The sequence below is a fragment of the Sceloporus occidentalis genome, unplaced genomic scaffold, assembly GCF_023333645.1.
Source record: "Sceloporus occidentalis isolate IW3139 unplaced genomic scaffold, rSceOcc1.0.p SCAF_1, whole genome shotgun sequence".
NCBI lineage: Eukaryota > Metazoa > Chordata > Lepidosauria > Squamata > Phrynosomatidae > Sceloporus > Sceloporus occidentalis.
This window is the reverse complement of record NW_028316981.1, coordinates 152,543,445-152,562,086: the sequence shown is the minus strand read 5'-3', so window position 1 is coordinate 152,562,086 and position 18,642 is coordinate 152,543,445. Positions and strand designations below refer to the sequence as shown.

The 18,642-nt window shown below is 41.1% G+C and overlaps 1 protein-coding gene across 2 annotated transcripts; it reads right to left on the bottom strand.

The window, feature by feature from the left end:
- Positions 1 to 5,299: 5,299 nt before the first annotated feature.
- Positions 5,300 to 16,905, bottom strand: BLOC1S1 (biogenesis of lysosomal organelles complex 1 subunit 1). 2 transcript variants are annotated; one of them, XM_089477789.1, is made up of 5 exons: positions 16,798 to 16,905; positions 13,503 to 13,575; positions 10,443 to 10,508; positions 7,460 to 7,592; positions 5,300 to 5,503 (listed from the first exon to the last, which is right to left on the bottom strand). In XM_089477789.1, the coding sequence occupies exons 1-5, from the start codon at positions 16,856 to 16,858 to the stop codon at positions 5,393 to 5,395; spliced, it is 444 nt and encodes a 147-aa protein (XP_089333915.1). In that variant the 5' UTR covers positions 16,859 to 16,905; the 3' UTR covers positions 5,300 to 5,392. The 2 variants fall into 2 exon arrangements, with proteins under 2 accessions (XP_089333915.1, XP_089333924.1); XM_089477798.1 differs by lacking the exon at positions 10,443 to 10,508.
- Between the last annotated feature and the right edge of the window lie 1,737 nt (positions 16,906 to 18,642).

Sequence of the window (18,642 nt, the reverse complement as noted above, 5' to 3'; positions counted from 1 at the left end):
AGGATCAAGTCTCCTTGAACCGTGCCCCCGAACAAGCTAGAACTGCAGCCAAACCATGTCATTACGAAGGCAATCAGAAAACAATGGGGAGTTTACAACTTTATTTATACCACAATCTTCCTGTAAGGAGATCAGAACAGCAGATATGAGTTCTCCTTCTAAGGAATAATCCTCTGAACAACTTGTGAGGATGGTTTGGTGCTGAAAGAGTGACTAGCTCACAAGAACCCAGTGAATTTCATACTGATGGAAAATTCAAACTTGGGTCTCCCTAACCTGATACTCTAAAACAGTGGCTCTTTACCTTTAATTAGCTGTGGCCTACTGAGGAAGTATTATCATTATAGCATATTTTCTAAGCCATAGGTAAAATCATTTGAATGTAAAAACAGTATTCCAGGGAGTTTATTCTGGTTTGTAGGTGTATTAATGATATATGTATATGAGATATAGATCTCAGGCAGACATTTAAGGAGATCCTTGTGCTGTCAATTGACTCTTTAACATATACTGAAAGCTAATAAACATACACTTCACAGCCTGATAAGGAAGAAATATAGGTCCACCTTAGGGTCGTCATAAGTCAAAAATGACTTGGAGACACACAACAGCAACAAGGAAAAGTATGTGCCTGTGTGTGGGAGGAAGGAATCTAGCAGCACCCAAAAGCTTATGCTGAAATATATGAGTTTCAAAGGTACTGTTAGAGCTCTCCTCCTCACCACCCATTTCCTTGTTAAGCTCAAACTGACACAGGTATCGCCATGAAAACCTCTATAACCTGTGTTACCTTGATCTCTGTTGATTCTATAATGTCCCCTTTTGCTTATTTTCCAGAAGCTCATCACACAAGTATTTTGTTTCATTCTAAATGTATGGGGGTTGCCCCCAAAGAGGGGAAAGCATTCCTGTTTGATTCTAATTTACATTATAACATTCTAAATGCAGAAACAGGGATTTTATCAAGTGCAGTTAGACATATATAACAGCTGTCCTCTCCAGAAGCTGTTGCAAGGGGGGGGGGGGGAGAGTCCACCTAATTTTGTAGTTAATGTGCTTTTAAGTGGATTCTGATTTCTTATGACCTTGTTATAGGGTTTTCTTGCCAAGATTTACTTAGAGGAGATTTGCTTTTGCTCCCCTCTGAATATTGCCCACAGCACCTGGTATTCCATGGTGGTCTCTTATCCAAGTGCTAACCAGGCCTGACACTGCTGAGCTTCCAAGGTCTAAGAGGATCTGGTGCCTTCAGGGTATATGGGCTACACCTGGCTGACTAATAACATCCCTGTATATCATAGCCTTCTAGGGCCATAACTCTTGATAAAAATGCTATTAGCGGCACTTAAATGTGAAACTGCTTTGCATTGCAAGTTCACTTCTGGCCCTTCAGCGAGCCACCAGCTGGAAGAAAGACAACAAATTATACTATCAGAAAAATGAACCTCATAATTAATAAGAATCTTACAAGAGGTTGAAAATGTGACACTTTGTGTAAATACAGGTTTTCCTTTTATTTAATCACTAATTTAGTCAACAAGGAAGTAGTATTTCCCTATGGTCCTCTGAATGAGGAACCAAATTCAGGAACTCTAGAAAAGTGCCATTTTAACACATGTTGGAACTAACCAGGATCCTTCCAGAGAAGCTTGCCATTCCTATTCCTCCTCTTCTTGACCTGGGTGCAGTTTTAACTGTGTTATACAGATCAGCCTCAGATAATATATCCATTTCGATTGAATTGATTTCACAGTTGTATGTAAAATTTGTTTTAAAATAACAATTCTTAAAAAGTTTTTAGGGCAACAGGAACTTCCTCTAACCTGGTATTGCAAACTGGCTAATTAGAATCAATTAAAGTATGAATTAAATTAGGAATTTGCTAACAAAGGAGGCAACTTAAGTTTATTTTGAAAGTGACTGACGTAAGGCAGGCTTTAAGCATCTACATTTCCCCAGTTATTATTAAATAGCCAACACTGAGCAGCCAACAAATGTTACATTACTAAAGTAGTTCTTTACCCAAAGTTTAGTTGTTTTACATATATTTTTGTAAAACTACTGGTTCCTGAGTCCTTCAGAGTTTAGATCAAAATATTCAGTTGAGTAATCATAAACAAATGCATACTCAATATTTTCATGATCAGATACATGAATATGCCAAAATGGCTAAAATAATACAGTATTTGTTTATATTGGTTCATAGAGTATGATAATAAAAGCAATAAAGGCCACTTGGAAGAGGGGTGGTTTCTTTGCATCCAGATTTTCCTGTGGACATTGCATACAGCCTCCTAATATGTCCCAGGAAATGGAATTTTTTAAGTGTTTCCCTCAGAAACTTTCATTGGGGTCTATATGGGAATCAGCTAAAGAAAGATTGAATACGAAAAGGAAATGAGGCTATATGGGAGGGAGGAAGAGGAAAGCAAGAAATTTTGGTGGGATGGGTGAAAACATTCACCGGGTATACAAAAATCCATGCCGCTGTTTCCTTCCCTCCAAAACTAAAAACACAAATAAGAAAGGAGTGGAAAAGCAATTCAATCATGGTAGGATTTTTCACCTTTATTCTAGTCTACATGGGCACTCTATGTGGGACTGCCTTTCAAAACCTCAGTGAGTCCAAAATGCTGCACTCAGAATGCTCACTGGGACCACTTTCAGGGAGTACATAACTCCCTTGTTAAAAGGGCTTCACTTGTTTCCACTTTGTTTCTGGGCACAATTCAATGTGCTGGTCATGACCATTAAAGCCCTATACAACGTAAGTCCATACTATCTGAAAGGCCCTATCTCGCCAGATGAACCTATCATCAGGAGGTTTTCTCAGTGCCACCACCATCACCTTCATTTCATGAGAACATGGGAGAGAGACTTCTCAGGGGCTGATCCCCCCTGTGGAATTAATTTCCTTCCATGGAAGACTTGGCAGGTCCTTCATGATTTGCTTTCACCAGCAGGCAAAGACTTAAAAAAAAATTAAGCAGACTTTCATGTGTAATTTTTAACCTTTGTATGCCATATACATGACTATATTGTTTTAATGTGGTGGTGTTTGTTTCTAAAATGTTATTGTTGGGCTTGAATAGATATTCATTGGCCTGTTACAGACAGCCAAAATAAAGCTGCTTCGAGTCACAGTGGAGGTATGGTATTTCAATGATGCATGCGTCCTGAGTCCAGAAGTCGCACCAAAGCCACGCTCCAGCCCTAAGGACTGGAGCGTGGCTTTGGTGTGGCTTCTGGACTCTTAGGACGCATGCATCATTGAAATACCATACCTCCACTGTGACTCGAAGCAGCTTTACTTTGGCTGTCTGTAACAGGCCTTAGTGATTCTATTCAAACCCCCTCTGGTAAGATGGTGGCACAAGAATGAAATAAAATAAATTCTGCTAAGGTTTTTAATGTAACAGAAATTTATCCCACTCACCACTTTGAAATTCTTAAAAATGCAACTCAGTATGTAATTTCAGTATAAATATACTTAAGAGTTTTTAAAAAGCATATTAATGATTACCTTAACGTTCTCAACTTTTCCCACCAAATTTCTAGCTCAGAGAAGGGGAGAAAGCATGCACTCTCCAAGCCCAACCAAATTCCTCCCAACTCTAAATGTAGTTTGGGGAGGGGGGCTGCAGAAAGTATTAGGGACAAGAATTAGCCTTAGAGAATTCCAATCCAGTTCCCTCCTCTGGAATTCTTGTAACATTAAATTCTGCCACAGGACATGCGCCTCAATTTAAAGGCAGAATAAATCAAATATCACCAAAATTTAAAATATTTATAAGCTCACTGTGTCTGTCCACCTCACATTTCACATTCAGCTGTACACTCTGTTGTAAGCAGTGCAATGAGAGTAAGAGAGTATCTGCACTATGGGATCAGTGTAAAAGTGCATCCAAAAATGTAAGCTTGCTTTACTTATAGTTGGACTGGTTAATAAAATACTACTCTCCGCCTCTTAAATGGGGTGGAGCTTCTTCCTGAATTTGACAGATGATCTGCTGTGGAGACAAGAAGGATGAGAAAGTCCCATAATGGGGAGGAGCGGGAAGGGTCGTGGAGAGCACGGGAAGCTGGAATGCCATGCCAAGTTCTGACTCCTAATCTTGTGATCTTCAGTGTTGTTGCTTATACAGAACATAATGAAAAGGCATTATTGATTCAAGGGCTCTCCATCCCTGTAGCTAGGAAGCAGATGGCAAGTAGGAGCTCTGTACATGGGGGAGAGAAAACAGGAAATCTGCCAGCTAAAGCCTGCTTTAAGTGGGTGGACAGGCTAAATATTAAGTAACACATTTGGCAAAAGGGAGGAGTGGAATGAGACAAGAGAGCAAGGACTTTTCCCTGACCAATTTAGAACATCCTGTCTTCTGTGCAACAAGGCTGGCAAAAGATGTGGGTGAGAAATTGAAGGTGGGGTGGGGGGTTGAACCCTCTTCCCAAATCCATGTCACCCCGTTTAGCAAGCATGTACTGCATACTGAATCACAGTAGATTAGAAGAAACCAGCCTGAGAAGGGGTCCTTTGTTAAGATTTCAAAAGGACCTTCAGAGAGGGATTTAAGAACTAAAGAGGATGAGGAGGCCACTCTGGGAGAGGTAATGGGCGGTAGGCCAATCCCACACTGAAGTACTCCATCCGCATGGGGTTGCCTTGTTTGGACATGGGAATGGCATATTTGCTTGTTCTATCTAGAATGGATCTGGGCAAGAGAGACAACCAGCACACAGGCTTGCTCCATTTAGTGACTCACACAACACTTGTAGTGTGTTTAAACCACATGATTTTATTCCATTATTTCTAACTTCATAGCAAAAAAATCAGTACAAACTTGTTCAGAAGAGCCAAGCCCTTCCCCTTTCAGTGCAATGTATATATTTTAACTTCTCACTCCATCCCATTTTGTTTTTGTTTCCCCAGAAACAAGACATTACCACACTTGCTCAGCAGAAGCACAACAGCATCCCTTATAGCAGCTGGCGTGGTAGGAGAAGGATCTTGTTCCATGCCCCAAAAAGCAGACATAGGCCTGTTACAGACTGCCAAAATAAAGCTGCTTCGGGTCTCTTTGGAGGTATGCTGTTTAAATGATGCATGCATCCTAAGAATCCGGAAGCTGCACCAAAGCTGCACTCCAGTCCTTAGGAATGGAGTGTGGATTTGGCGTGACCTCCAGATACTTAGGACCCATGCATCATTTAAATAGCATACCTCCAAAGAGACCCGAAGCAGCTTTATTTTGGCAGTCTGTAACAGGCCATAGATACTTAGGAAGGGCTTGCAGGAAAACAGCTTGCCAATTTACTCTCATTGGCTATCAGATGAGAATGAGAAGTAATCCAAGCTCTGCAGGTGCCAAGGACTGATGGGCAGCTGTCCATTTCAAGTGGTGGAAGGCTGTAGCTGCCCCTTGTAAACATACTCCAGGGCTGTGGCAATGGTCCGCATATCCATCTCAATGCTACGTGCCCAGTTTTCCACATCACCAATCTCCTGCCCAGAGAAAAGAAATCATGATCAAATCTCTATCTCTTACATTTTTCAATTTTGTGCACCTACATGCTGTCTTTACTCCCAGACTTGGCTAGGACTGAAGATCTTTCAGTTTGCTGCTACTTCTGTGGCATCTGAATTACTTGAGGTGAATTCTCCAAATGCTCCTCCATTCACTTCAATTTTCATTAAGCCTTTGGTTGAACCACTGTACATGCTCCAATTTACCTTCATCTCTTTACTGTCACCTATACTACTTACATTTAGATTGCAGGCTCACAGGGGCAGAGACACATCTATCTTCCTCAAGTTTCTCTGTAAAATTCTCTGTACACTGACAGTGCACTGCTGAGAGTAATGACAACACAGAGGCAGTTTACAAACTACTGCGACTGGGATTCTACCTTAATAGGTCAAAGGTACATTTCCTGTACTAAGGTACAGGAAATGAACAACATACCCTGGTAGACTCTGCCAGGATCAGACATGACTGCCCTTGTTAGACGGCTACTTAAAGGGGAGTCTTTTGTTCAAGAACATCAATCCCATTACCAGAAAACATTGTAAACCTATAAACATTACAACCATTTGATTGTGCTTTGTTTATTGGAGTCCAGATAATATACTACCAGATCTATTCCATGATTGGATGGTAAACTATACCAACAAAAATTTAATTTCTCTCTCTCTGAATAATATCTGTGTCCAGCAGGTGGTGCTCTTCAACTGGTTACTGTCAACGTTATCTATCCCTTTGAAGGAGCAAGAAAAGTATCAGTGTGACTGGAATAATCTCACCAGGGAATCTATATTTTTGATAGTGAATTTCTGCAAAACTGCTCTGAATAGAAATATGCAGGTTATTATTCTTCCTAGATTGCTCAATCTCTACTCACCGGTCCACTTCCAATCAGGACTTTCCTTACTCTGCTGCCTCCCTCTGATGACTTCATGTTCACTTCTGTACTGCGCTTCCAACAGTGGCCTTTATTAGCTATCTGCTATTTGCAATTTTTGTTGCTGCAAATTTTAGCCTTTTCCCTGCACCACCCTCACCACATTGTCTCAATGGAGATCAAGCCATAAACTAAAACACATTATGACATTTATACCAATTGAGTGACAAATATAAGTAGTTGTGCTGGCCAAATGGCTGTAATAAAGTTATTATTATAAATATAAGTAGCATTTGAGGTACAAGCAACACACAGGTAGCCTATGAAGGAAGAAGCACACTGGTCTCTTACTGGAAACTGCAGTAGTAACTGACATTAGCAGCTGACATTCAAGAGAGCCAGTGCACATCTGTTCAGGCTGAATCCTGCCAATGAGACAGCTGGACAGGAAGCCAGTGGTGGAACAGATGATGATGCCCTGTTACAAGTATTATAAAGGGTGCAAGGCTCTTTACTTCACTACCCTCAATTTACCAAGCAGGAAGCTTTCCTAGGAGAAAGTGAATTTACAATAGTCTTGCAGTCAAATGGCTTCCTATTTTGAAGCTCTTCTGTCCTTTCCAAAAAGTCCTCAGGAGGGGGTAAATGGGACAGAACAGGAATGTTTAACCCTTTCCTGACATGCATAAGTATTCCTAGATGCATTTCTCCCATTAGCCTTCTCCCAAATGATTTTATTCTATAGGAAAGTTTTTAAGGTAAAAACACCTGAAAAGTGTTGCAGGACTGCAACTCCCCACAATCCTCATTAGTGGCCTGTTGTCTAGGGCTGATGAGAGTTGTAGTCCACCAACAACCAAAGAATTAGCATTTGCTCACCCCTGTTCAAGGGCTAAGACCAGGATCACATCCAGTTCTGTCTGGATACATGTCCATGTACCAAGCCTTTTCTTCTGTGTATACCTGTCCTTCTCCCTTAAAACGAATCTTGCCCTTTTAGATCGAGCTGGAGTTTTTCTGAAATCTGTGCCTTCTTCATTTATGTAGACATCCCACTGACCTTCAGAGCCTGATTGAAGTTTTCCACCATACTGATCCACTGGCCTGTCTGTTTGGCAAACTGAGCAGCTTGGATCTGCAGTGTCTTCACCTCATGGTCAAGCTTTCTTTGGTTTACATAGGCTTGTGCCACCCTAAAGTGGGAGAAAGGCTCAGCAATTAATTGAGACAAGAAGAGGAATAGAAGGAATTTCCATTTATCAAGCCCTCTCCACTCTTCTCCCCACCAAGTGACTTCCCAGCTCAGAGCAAGCTAACCCTGGGGGCAGAGGCAGGCGCTGGGAGTCTGTAGCTGGGTAAGTTCCCAAGCTGTAGTAGATTTAATGGCTAAGCAACATCTGGCAATCATTATGAAGCACTGGGAACATCTGGATCCTATCAGGACTTAGGCAAAGGCAGGTGAAAGGTTGGGCATAATATCGCCAAGGGACATGAAGGAATCACCCACACAAGGGTGGATACTGGGGAAGGGCTGGTTCATTGCCTTGCAAATATATTAAGAGGAATGGCAGGAGGTAGGGGAAAGGATGCGCTATGGATAGCAACAGTAAGTCCAAAAATGATTGCTGAACTGTGTCACAGAAAGAGAGAAACCAAATCTGAAGAAATTCAAAGTTATATGCAGGAGACAAGGAAATTCTTCTTGACTGATTAACAGTTATATGCAATTCAGAAGCTTGGCCCTTAGTCCTTTCAAAACTACATGCCCATCAGACCATATATGAACTATTTTGTAGTCCAGTTATATACAGCACATTGATGCAGGGATGCCCCATTTTGCTTCAGTGAACTACCTTCATTTTCAGATACCTGGGTCTTTGCCCTTCCATCTGCTCTAGTACTGTATCTAGATCAGGAGCTGGCAACCCAGTGCTCTCCAGATATTTTAGAGTATGACTCCCATAAAGATAAATTAATAGGTTTATGGTCAAGAATTATGGCAATCATAGCCCAAAACATGTAGAGTGTGCCACTGCTTACTCCTGAGCATGCATGGGGCAAGGCAGGAGCAAACAAACATACTACTCTTGCACCAAAAGCATTTTACAAGTGCTGAACTGTGCCACAGGCCTCTCAGGTGGCAGAAGCTGTCATCTTTTACAGATGCCTCCTGTAAGACATCCAGAGGTCACATATACATCCATCTCCTTTGATTTAGTTGTATCAGTAATTCATCCTAGGGCGGACTGTCGAAAATCAAGGAAAATAAGCAGTTGCTTGCTATTATCTTCCTTCCTGGGCCACCTGATAACTCTTGAATTAACAGCTTTATGGAGCTCTGCTTCCTAAGACCTGAAGAAGAGAGCACCATCTCCATCTAGGACTGGTTTTACAGACGGAGCTCTCTTGCCTAGTGAGATTATAAAGAAAGCAGACTACCACTTGAGTTGTGCTGCCAGAGGTCAGGCAGAAAAGCAGATCCTCTCTGTAAAAAGTTCCAAGGTCATGGTGAGAGAGGCTTTTGGACTCTGCCACATGTATGCCTCCATACATCTTTAAGAGGTATGTGGCAGCTGAAATGCTTTAAATTCTTGACTAGCTGAGTAGATAACTGACTAAACCATGGTAACTGTTCTTCCTCCCCTCTTGTTTTTGAGATAAAGAATGCCCAAAATAAGAGGAGAAAGGTTTGTGGACACTTTTAGATGTTGAACACAACTCATTATCAATCCATATGAAATTTGCAAAGTTAGGTGCTAGCCTATGATTTGTCTTTCTTCAGCTGGATGAACTAGGTTCCTCACTGATGTGTAATTTGTCTGCATGTGGGAATGGGATGCTTTAATGAATTGCCTTGTATTTGATCTTTGAATGAATTACATTATTATATATATTATTCCTAATGACTTGAGTGTTTCAATAGGAATCTAGTATTTTTCTCCAATTAATAGCTTTCAACAGCCCTTCATGAAATGTTGCTCCTGTCTAATGAACTGGGCCAATTAAAACTCTCTAACAGTCATTAGTCAATTGTGTTCTGATCCAGTTCCCTCCATAATCAACTGGGCATTTATTCAAGTGTTTCCTGCTTAATCAGAAATAGTGTTTGAGAACAAGTCTTTAGCTTTCAAGTGAATTATTATAATCTGCTATATTCTCTTCTTTAAAAAGGCATTAATTAAGTCAAGTGCTCTAGCTTAATTATTAAAACATTTTCTTCATGGAATGAGTAAACAAATGTTTTCTGTACACAGAATACAATTTCAAAAAGTAACAAATGCATACAGTGAATATAGTGAAAAAACTCACTCCAGATCACCACTCCAAACCTCAGGGAGCCTCAAAAATGGAACAAAAGCTCTCATTAGAACAATTCCCTCTATATTCAGTCTTTACTTTCTATGGACAACTGTCTTCACTAACGTCATTACTTTACTGTTCACTAGAATTAAGCCAGATCCCTGAGAAACAGGATGGTAATAGTTCTATTGCAAATAGTTGACCATAGAAAGTAGAGACTGTTTTTTTTTTTTTTGGGGGGGGGGGAAGCAGTGCCAGTGGGAGATTTTTCTCCCATTGCCCTCAGGGGAAGGCTTTCTCCTGGTCCCACCACCATTATGGGTATATTTGATGAGAATGTGAGAGAAGACTTTCATGGTGGTTGCACAGGAGTCCAGTCTGGTCCTCTCTCTGCTTTCATTCTCCTGGCTGGCAAGGACCTTTTTATGTAAATAGAATTGTGGTTGTTGTGGTAGTTTTCAATGCTATTTTTTTCTTTCTCTTCTGTTATGTTTTAAATGTTTTAAGCAGTTTTAATTCAATGCTGTTTTAATCTGATAGTTTATTTAATTGTTGATTTAATTATTTGCTGTTATGTTTGATTTTAGCTGTACTCTCTCATAATCCATCTTGTAAGCCACCTTGAGTTCTACACTGCGAGAATAGCAGGATCTAAATAAATAAATGAATAAATAAATAAACCACATTTCATTCTTTGTATTATCTATTTATGTTAACAGTTTAAATAATCTAGTAAGACCCACCTGCTTGGGCCTTCCTGCAGCCTGGGGGTGCTGAGAGAGCCTCTTCCCAATTCCAGTCTTAAAGGACTTGTGGGGGACGAGAAAAGAGGGGCAGTCAGGGGAGAGTGGTATAGGACAGCATTTTCCTCTAGGTCTCTTGAATACCTTGTATCAACTCCAGCAGCAAGGCCAATGGGAGCTGTAGTCCAACGCATATGGACATCATCAGATTGAGAAAGATTTTCACAGCACTGGCTGCTCTACTTTTATTCCTAATACCAGAATGTCTCAGGGTAAAAGAGCAAGTTACAATAGCTCAACAGCCTGGCTCACATGCATATAACTAAAAGAGTGCCAGCTTTAGGTTTGAATGGCATGTTGGTTTCCAGCATATGAGCTATAACAGAGTCAACAAGACTGAATAGGTCAAAGCAAAGTCATGCCCACACAAACTTGGAACCCAGGCAGCTGGAGCCCAAGCAACTTTCCCAGGGCAGCTAAATGCAGCCAGTACTTAGAAGCAGTGATGTATTTCATGCTTTAAAATAGCAGGTGGGAATCAGGATGGTGAATCGAATGCATGGGGTTTTTATTTGTTCCAAAGCAATGGTACCTAAAAATTTACTTCAGGGCAGCTTTCAAACAGCTGTCTTCTCTCCTTCCCTCCGATATATACCATGCAGCAATGCCACAGGAAAAGACTTAAGCAAGCCTTGTCAAAACATTTCTCCCACTATCCCAAATAACTACTGTGGACTTGCACGACTGATGAAAAAACCCCTGGGGGGGGGGGGGGGCAAGAACCAGAAGAATGAAGTGGCAGAGGCAACTTCCTCCCTCCCCCATCAGCTAACCACAGAGCTAGATGGCGCCAATAGCAGAGGCTGGTTAAGGTCAGGAATCATGCTATAAAAATGTAGCAACTTCTACTTTCCATGTAGATAAACACAGTACAAAAGCAAAGGGGAGGTCTGTAGCTTGAATAAAAGGCAATGGGTTACTGGCATTTGCATCCACTTTTTTCTTTTAAATACCATTTATCACAAAAGTGGAGAACTTAAAGTATGACATGGGCAACATGCCATACTTGAAGTTCTCACCCAAAGTGAGAAAGGATACTCATCAAAAACCATGACTGAGTTTGCTGATGTAAGGAACCTTTTAAAAAAAATGTCTTTTGTTCATATTTGCATATTCTTGGCAACTCTGGTTTATGGACCATGGACTACCCTTCCAATATTATCATGTGCTTTTATAATACAAAGGATTAAATTTCTATATTTTAAACCAATAACTCTTACAATCATATCAAGCATTCCTAGGCTAGGGAAAGTGTTTTGTTTAGCTACACAGAGGTCCTGGCTATAGTAGCATTGAAAAACAGCCAAGGTACAGTAATTCAAACAGATGATCTTGCTAACCCAAACAACTTGGAAGTGCAAGACATTCATACTGAGAAAACGTTGGGATCATACAGAAAGTGAATGAAAACAATACTGTCAGTAGCATATTATCAGGGAGCTAGATTCAAAAATATATGGTGCTCTTCAGTTTAGAAGACAGGTAAATAAGGTTGGAGGGCATAATTTATAGAGCTTTATAAAATCATGCATGGTAGTATAAAGAAAGCAGATAGAGGTTTTCTTTCACAGTCAATACTAGAACATGAGGTTGTTCAACGAAGCTGAACAATGGGAGATTCAGGCTAGAACACAAAAAACAATTCTTCACAAACTGCATTTAAACTATAGTATAGAGTTTACTGTACACAAGGTGAAATCACAGCTGCAATGTGGTTGTGAAAGGGGATTAGGCAGATTTATACAGGATAAGACTATCAATTGCTACTAGTCCTGAAAATATATTCTCAGGATCAGAGGCAAGATGCCTCTGAATACTAATTGATGGAGAACGACAGTGTAAGGTCTTTTGCCTTCATATTGTGCTTCTGGGCTTCTGACAGAAATTGGGTTGTCCATGATGGGAAGCAGGATGTTGCACTAGATAGGTCTTTAGTCTGAGCTAGGAAGACTGTCCTTAAGGTTGTAAAGCAATTTTTGATCTTGAGTTCACTGCACTGACTTGACTCAACAGGCATCCAATTTCTGTTGATCCCCCACTAGGACTGAGAGATGCCTAACCTGGCCCCGATTTCTGCAGAATGCACATCCATCCTAGAAACTATCTCTAGAGATATGCGCTGTGCATGTGGTCCAACACCAGAGACCATGATTCATGGTACAGTGGGACTTTGATATCTGCTGCAGTTTGGTTCCAGAACCACCTTTCTACCTGAAATTGGTTAAAACCAAACAAAACCCCACAACTGTCCCATTTCTTTCCACAAACTATTTTGGACAATAGAAATTTCAGGTGGAATTTCAGTCTGCCAGTACAGTAACCAGCTAGAAACTGAACAGTTGGACACAAATACAACAGGACTCTCCTGCATGGATTTCTTAGAATGGCATTGAGCTAATTCAGACCAATCATAGCAGCAAGCAGTTAAGTCCCTCTATCATGCATGGCAAAAATCTTGCTTTGGTCTCCTTTATTTAGTATTTAAATAATGGGATAAATGATGAAGCCATGAATTACTGTATGTACTCATATATAAGTCTAAACATTTTAGTAAAAAAATTGTCACAAAAAAGCTAAGTCGACTCATCCATGAGTCAATATAAATACTGGTGAAAAGCAAGAGTGTGATCTATCCTGGAAGCAATGACCCCCTTCTACTCTCTAATCTATCCAGCGTTTAGTGTGAGCACAAACAGTTAGGCTTGCTGCAATTTTTAAAGTTCTTGGGCATTGTTTTCCTTTGCTTCATCCTTTAGATCCTTTATTACATGCCCCTAAATTTTACTCCCAACTTATCGACAGGTAATACCAACATCCATAATTTTGGCCCCAAAATTTGCCCTTGACTTATACATGAGGTAGATTTATAGTCAAGTATATATGGTAAACCTCAAAAATCACATGCAGTTTGATCCTAACTCATAAGCTAGAATAGTAACACCCATGTATTAACAAGACTTTGCTGGTATTTGGAATTTCCCATTGCTCAATACTACTTACCCTACATTCAAGTGGTCAACCAGGGCTTCTGTTACACAAGTGGCTGCAGCAATGGCTTCTCGCCGACGGCGTTCTAGAAAGAAAAGCAGAGGCCATTTCAATATTATCTGAAAATGTTCATACATTTGTGAGTGGGGCACAAACCAAAGATGCATTCACCTAGGCACTCTTGGCATTTCACATCATTTGTCTTCCTCAATGTCCTACACAAAATCATTAGAAAGAAAGATAGAAAGACAGATGTGTGGGCTGTCTCTGAATTACAAACTTAATATTTTCTATCCCCACTGCTATAAGTGAACACTTGATGTGCATAATTGCTTTTTTTGTGATAATTTTTAAAAAGGTTTTCTACATACACTAAAAATTCCAGTTAATTAAGCAAAGCAGAGATAAGAAAAAGATAAAATAAATATAATGGAAAAAAGAATAAAGTACAAAAAAGGGATCTGACCCTTTTTTCCATGGTTATACATCTATATAAAATAATCATACCTCTCTCTTTATAAACTACATCTTACATTTCTTCTGTTAATCAACTTATACTAATTTTCAGAACCAACAATCATCAAATTATGTTCCTATTTTCACAAAAAGTCTGCTTTCCAGCCATTTAAAAATGTCACAACACTTGTTCCTCCACATTTGCTGGGGTTAGGGTCACAGGACCCTGGTGAATGTGGAAAAATCGCAAATAACAAAAATGCAATGTCTTCACCTGAGAGAATACCTCTCTAGGAATCTCTTGGACTTCCAGTGCAATTCTGTGGTCAACATCTGCCAGACATTGACCAGAGAACTGCGCTGAAGGAGCTACAAATGCCTAGTGGAGTGTTCTCTCTAGGTCCTTCTAAGAATTTCTAGGTCCTACAATGCAACTTTTGGTTAAAGTTGACCATACAGTTGTGCTGGAGGACGTAGATATTCCTAGTGAGAACATATTAATAAAATCTGTGAATAATCAAAAAGTCAAAGCTGCAAACGTGGAGAGACAAGTGTACTATTTTTCTGTAATGAAAGCAATTTATCCATTCCTGTTAACTCACTCACTTTTAACAAATATTCTTCTTAAGTAGGAAATATTGACCTCTTCCATCTGTAAGCATTTAATCGTCTTGCTACCATGATCATATACTGAAAGACCTTTTCCCAGTTGTTCATCCCTAAGTCCCAGAACAAACAATTCTGGTTTTAATAATATATTGATCTTTAAAATCCTCTGTATCAAAGTATGCATTTGCACCCAGAATTTTTTACCTTTTCACATGTCCACCACATATAATAAAATGTATCTTCTTGTTCACACTTCCAATATACCGAAGTCACAATGTTGTAAGTTTGATCCTAGAAGGCATGCCTCTTCCTCCCCTTTCCACTGCCTGCCCAGACCCTCAGCTGCTTCTCTGGGCAGCCCAGGTGGGCAATGGGAAGAGGAGGAACTGGCCTGTGCCTTTTGCTCTTCTCTTCACCCCCCAACTGCCCTGGCCTTCAGCTGCCTCTGGAGAGGCAGGTGAGGGCCCAGGAGGGTGGTGGGAAGAGGAGGAACAAGTGTGTGTCTGTTCCTCTTCTTCATCCCCACCCACCCGACCTTCAGTTGCCTCCAGGGAAGTCCTGTCCCCAGGAAGCAGAAGCCTCACCTTGGGAGACAGAACTCCTGCCCCCTGAAGGTGGAAGCCTCACCCCCCCCCCCCGCACTGGGTAACACCAGGTGTCAGAACATGTTTAAGTTTGGGCACTTGGTCTCTAAAAGGTTCACCATCACTGGCTTAGGGAGTGCTAGTTCACTGATAAACAATACCTGTATATACATCTACTTGCTATTGCTATACATTCAAAACCCATTTTGGACAGTAACTCTTTTCTCATATACTGATACATTAAGATCATTTATACACACACACACACACACACATATATTAGAAAAGTTTATTATTAAAATAATTCGTTACAATACAATTACAAACTTACACACATACAAACTCAAGCATCACTTGTACTTACACTGAAGTATACTGAGTAAAGAAGGTAATATATATATTTCATTATTTATATAGAAAGAATGGGATTTAAACCTTATCTCTTTTATTTTTCCTTTTACACCCCCCATCCATTACTATTCCTTCACTTCCTTCCCTACAAAACCCTCTACTATTAACCTTTCCATATACTCCTTATTTCTTTCTTTCTTTCTTTCCTTCCTTACCCTACACTTCTCCTCTTTTCTTTCAAATTTCAAGATCTTAATCCTTTTTCCCCTCAACTGTATTCTTTCTTATATCTTCTCTTTAAGATCATTTTAACCACATACTTTCCCATTGTTTCATCGATACTGTATCCAAAGTCCTTGGCCCATTTTATCATGCAGTATTTCATTTGTTCTTCTTCCATGTCAAATTTTAACAACAGTTTATATATTTTACAGTCACGTGCCCATACATAATTGCAATTTAAAGTCTAGTTTATTTTGTTCAAAACCATATCTTTTTATCTATCTTAAATCTTTCACTTTATCATACTATGAATATCCATGTCACCCAAAGCTCAACTCATGAATTTCTAATTCTAATGATCTTTTATTTCTCACCATCATTCATTCTTTCAACCACATCAAATAGCAGGCAGTAATATATATATATATATATTCCAAATTTCATAAACCCAGGCCTCAAGCAGACAGCCCAAAAGGGCTGCTGTCTGGGCTGTGCCATGCAGATGATGCCCGCCTGGCATGCAGCCAGGGGCCGCCCCAGGTGCAGCTCTTTGCCAAAGAGCCTATCCAAAAAAGAGAGGTACCACTCCTTTTTGGTACCTGGTTCAGAACTGTGGCAGCAGCCTTAATTGAAGCCAAGCAAGTGTGACTGCCACGCTTCTGGGGCGAATGGCAGCGGTGTGGTCTTCGCCCCACAATCCTCACCTTTCTTTGCATCTTGCAACACCTTAATTTTAGTTTCCCCCCCCCCCCCCCTTCCCATATAAATCCTTCTGCCATAGTTTAATGGGTAGATCCATTGTCAAAACCAGTATTGCCTGAAATAAAAATAGCATTCTAGGCAAAACATTCATTTTTATCACTGAGATTTCCCCCAACAATGACATATTTAACTGGGCCCACAACACACTCCAACTCCCAGAATTCCATAGCCTTGAGCCAAGACACAGTTAAAGCGGTGCCAAAGCGGGTTATTTCTCCAGTGCGGATGCAGCCTGACTGTCTCAGGAAACCGCTACACGCCCCCTATCTCTGGCTGCCACTGGCCAGAGGGAGCAGGAGGGGCGGCGCCAGGCCCGCTCTCACCTTGCAGCTCCTTCCTCTCGCTCTGCTTGGCCTGGTGCTCCCTCAGCAGGCGCGAGAGCATGGCGGCGGCCGTCTCCCTGGCTCCCTCCTAGTCATGTGATGCCAGCCACAGTCACGTGACGACTTGAGGGGGGCGCGCTCCCGCTCCCTCTCGGCCGCGCGGAAAGGCCAGCTGTAGTCTTGTGCTGCTGACTGAGGCGCTTGTGGAATGCGGCCTTCCCGCCTCTGCCCCTCCTCCCCAGTTTTGTGCTGTTTATAACTTGGGTCCAAAACACACACACACTGCAGAAATAAGCCATTTTTGAGACCTCTTTAACTGCCCTGGCTCAATGCTAGGGAATTCTGGGAACTGTAGTTTTGTGACCCATTGAGCCTTCTCTGTCAGAAAGAGAGGGAGCTCTACTCTGGTGACACAAGAAACTACAGTTCTCAGGATTCCCTAGAACTGAGCCAAGGTAGTTAAAGCGGTCTCAAACTGGATTATCTCTCCAGTGTGTTTTGGGCCTGAGTCATTCAGGCCGCATCCACACTGCAGAAATAATCCGGTTTGACACCACTTGAACTGCCCTGGCTCCATGCTGTGGAGTCCTTGGTTGTGTCACCAGAGTTACTTCTCTGTCAGAGAGCTCTGCTGCCACAACAAACTACAACCCCAGGATTCCATAGGATGGAGCTATGACAAAAACACCAGATTGGGGCCATTGCAGATACGCCACACCATGCACCCAACCTGGCATTTTCCACAAATGGACTGTAAATTTCCTGGACTTTGAAAATCTCCCTATTGCTGCATAGCCAGGAGGAGGAGGAACCTGCCTGCAAAAGATATCCTCCCCCCATCATAACATCTTTACTAAGGACTGAAACAACATGCAGGCATCTGACTCACATCTCCAATTGTTTTGTTTTCTCCTGTCTGGTTTGTACCATCTTGCCTGAAGAAGAAGAAGCCCATGGAGCTTCGAAAGCTTGCAACAAGTATATTGTTCATTTCAGTTGGCCAATAAAGGTATCACTGATGGATTTTTGTTTGTATTTGTTAAATGGCCAACACAGCTGCCCCTGCATGTTTAAAGCGAATAACTGTTAAGGAGCTGGGTGTAGTTTGAAGGTGCCAGGATGAACTTGGCCACTGCTACTGAAAACACCAAGGAGCATTACAGAAATTAAGTGTGGTTGGCAGTGACTTGTCATCACCTACATATTGACTAAGAGTGAATCAGCAAAAGATGACATGGCGGTCTGATGATCTCATTGGATTGATTAATATGTGACTCAAAGCTGGAGCTGAATCAAAAGGGACACTATGATTTTGGACTTAAATAAAGATGTGGTTTATAGTGGGTAACAGGTGGAGGTGATCAGGAAAATTAAGATGACCAAGAAAAAAGTCCAGGAATGATGAAGGAGCTGCCAAAGCCACCTTTAAGTATTCCTTGTCTAAGAAAACCCTATGGAATTCATGGGGTTGCCATAAGTTGAAAGGCAACTTGAAGACACATACTGTACATACATATTCTTTGCAACCTTGGTTGAGTGTCTGTGGGATATGTCGCTTCTCGCTTTTCTATGTATCTCTCTCCCCGTAGTGGTATTGGCTTTTTCAAACTGGTATATTACTGCTATATTGGAATACAACTCCCATCAAATCCATCTAGAATGGTGGCCACTGGATTTATCATCTAGCACATCTGGAGGGCACCAAGTTGAAAAATTCTGGGCTAGAGGATTGTTGTGTTAGTACCACTGATTTGAATCAGACTTACTCTCAAGTAACTGTGTTTCGGATAGTATTCTAATAACAGCTTCTGCGTGGTTAACTGCTATCAAGTCGATTTTTAAAAA

Coding starts and splice junctions, on each gene's coding strand:
- BLOC1S1 (XM_089477789.1), bottom strand. CDS start 16,858: ATGCTCTCGCGCCTGCTGAGGGAGCACCAGGCCAAGCAGAGCGAGAGG. Junction 13,576..16,797: donor CGAGAGGAAGGAGCTGCAAG/GTGAGAGCGGGC, acceptor TTTTCTTTCTAG/AACGCCGTCGGCGAGAAGCC. Junction 5,504..7,459: donor ACTTCAATCAGGCTCTGAAG/GTCAGTGGGATG, acceptor TTCTCTGGGCAG/GAGATTGGTGATGTGGAAAA.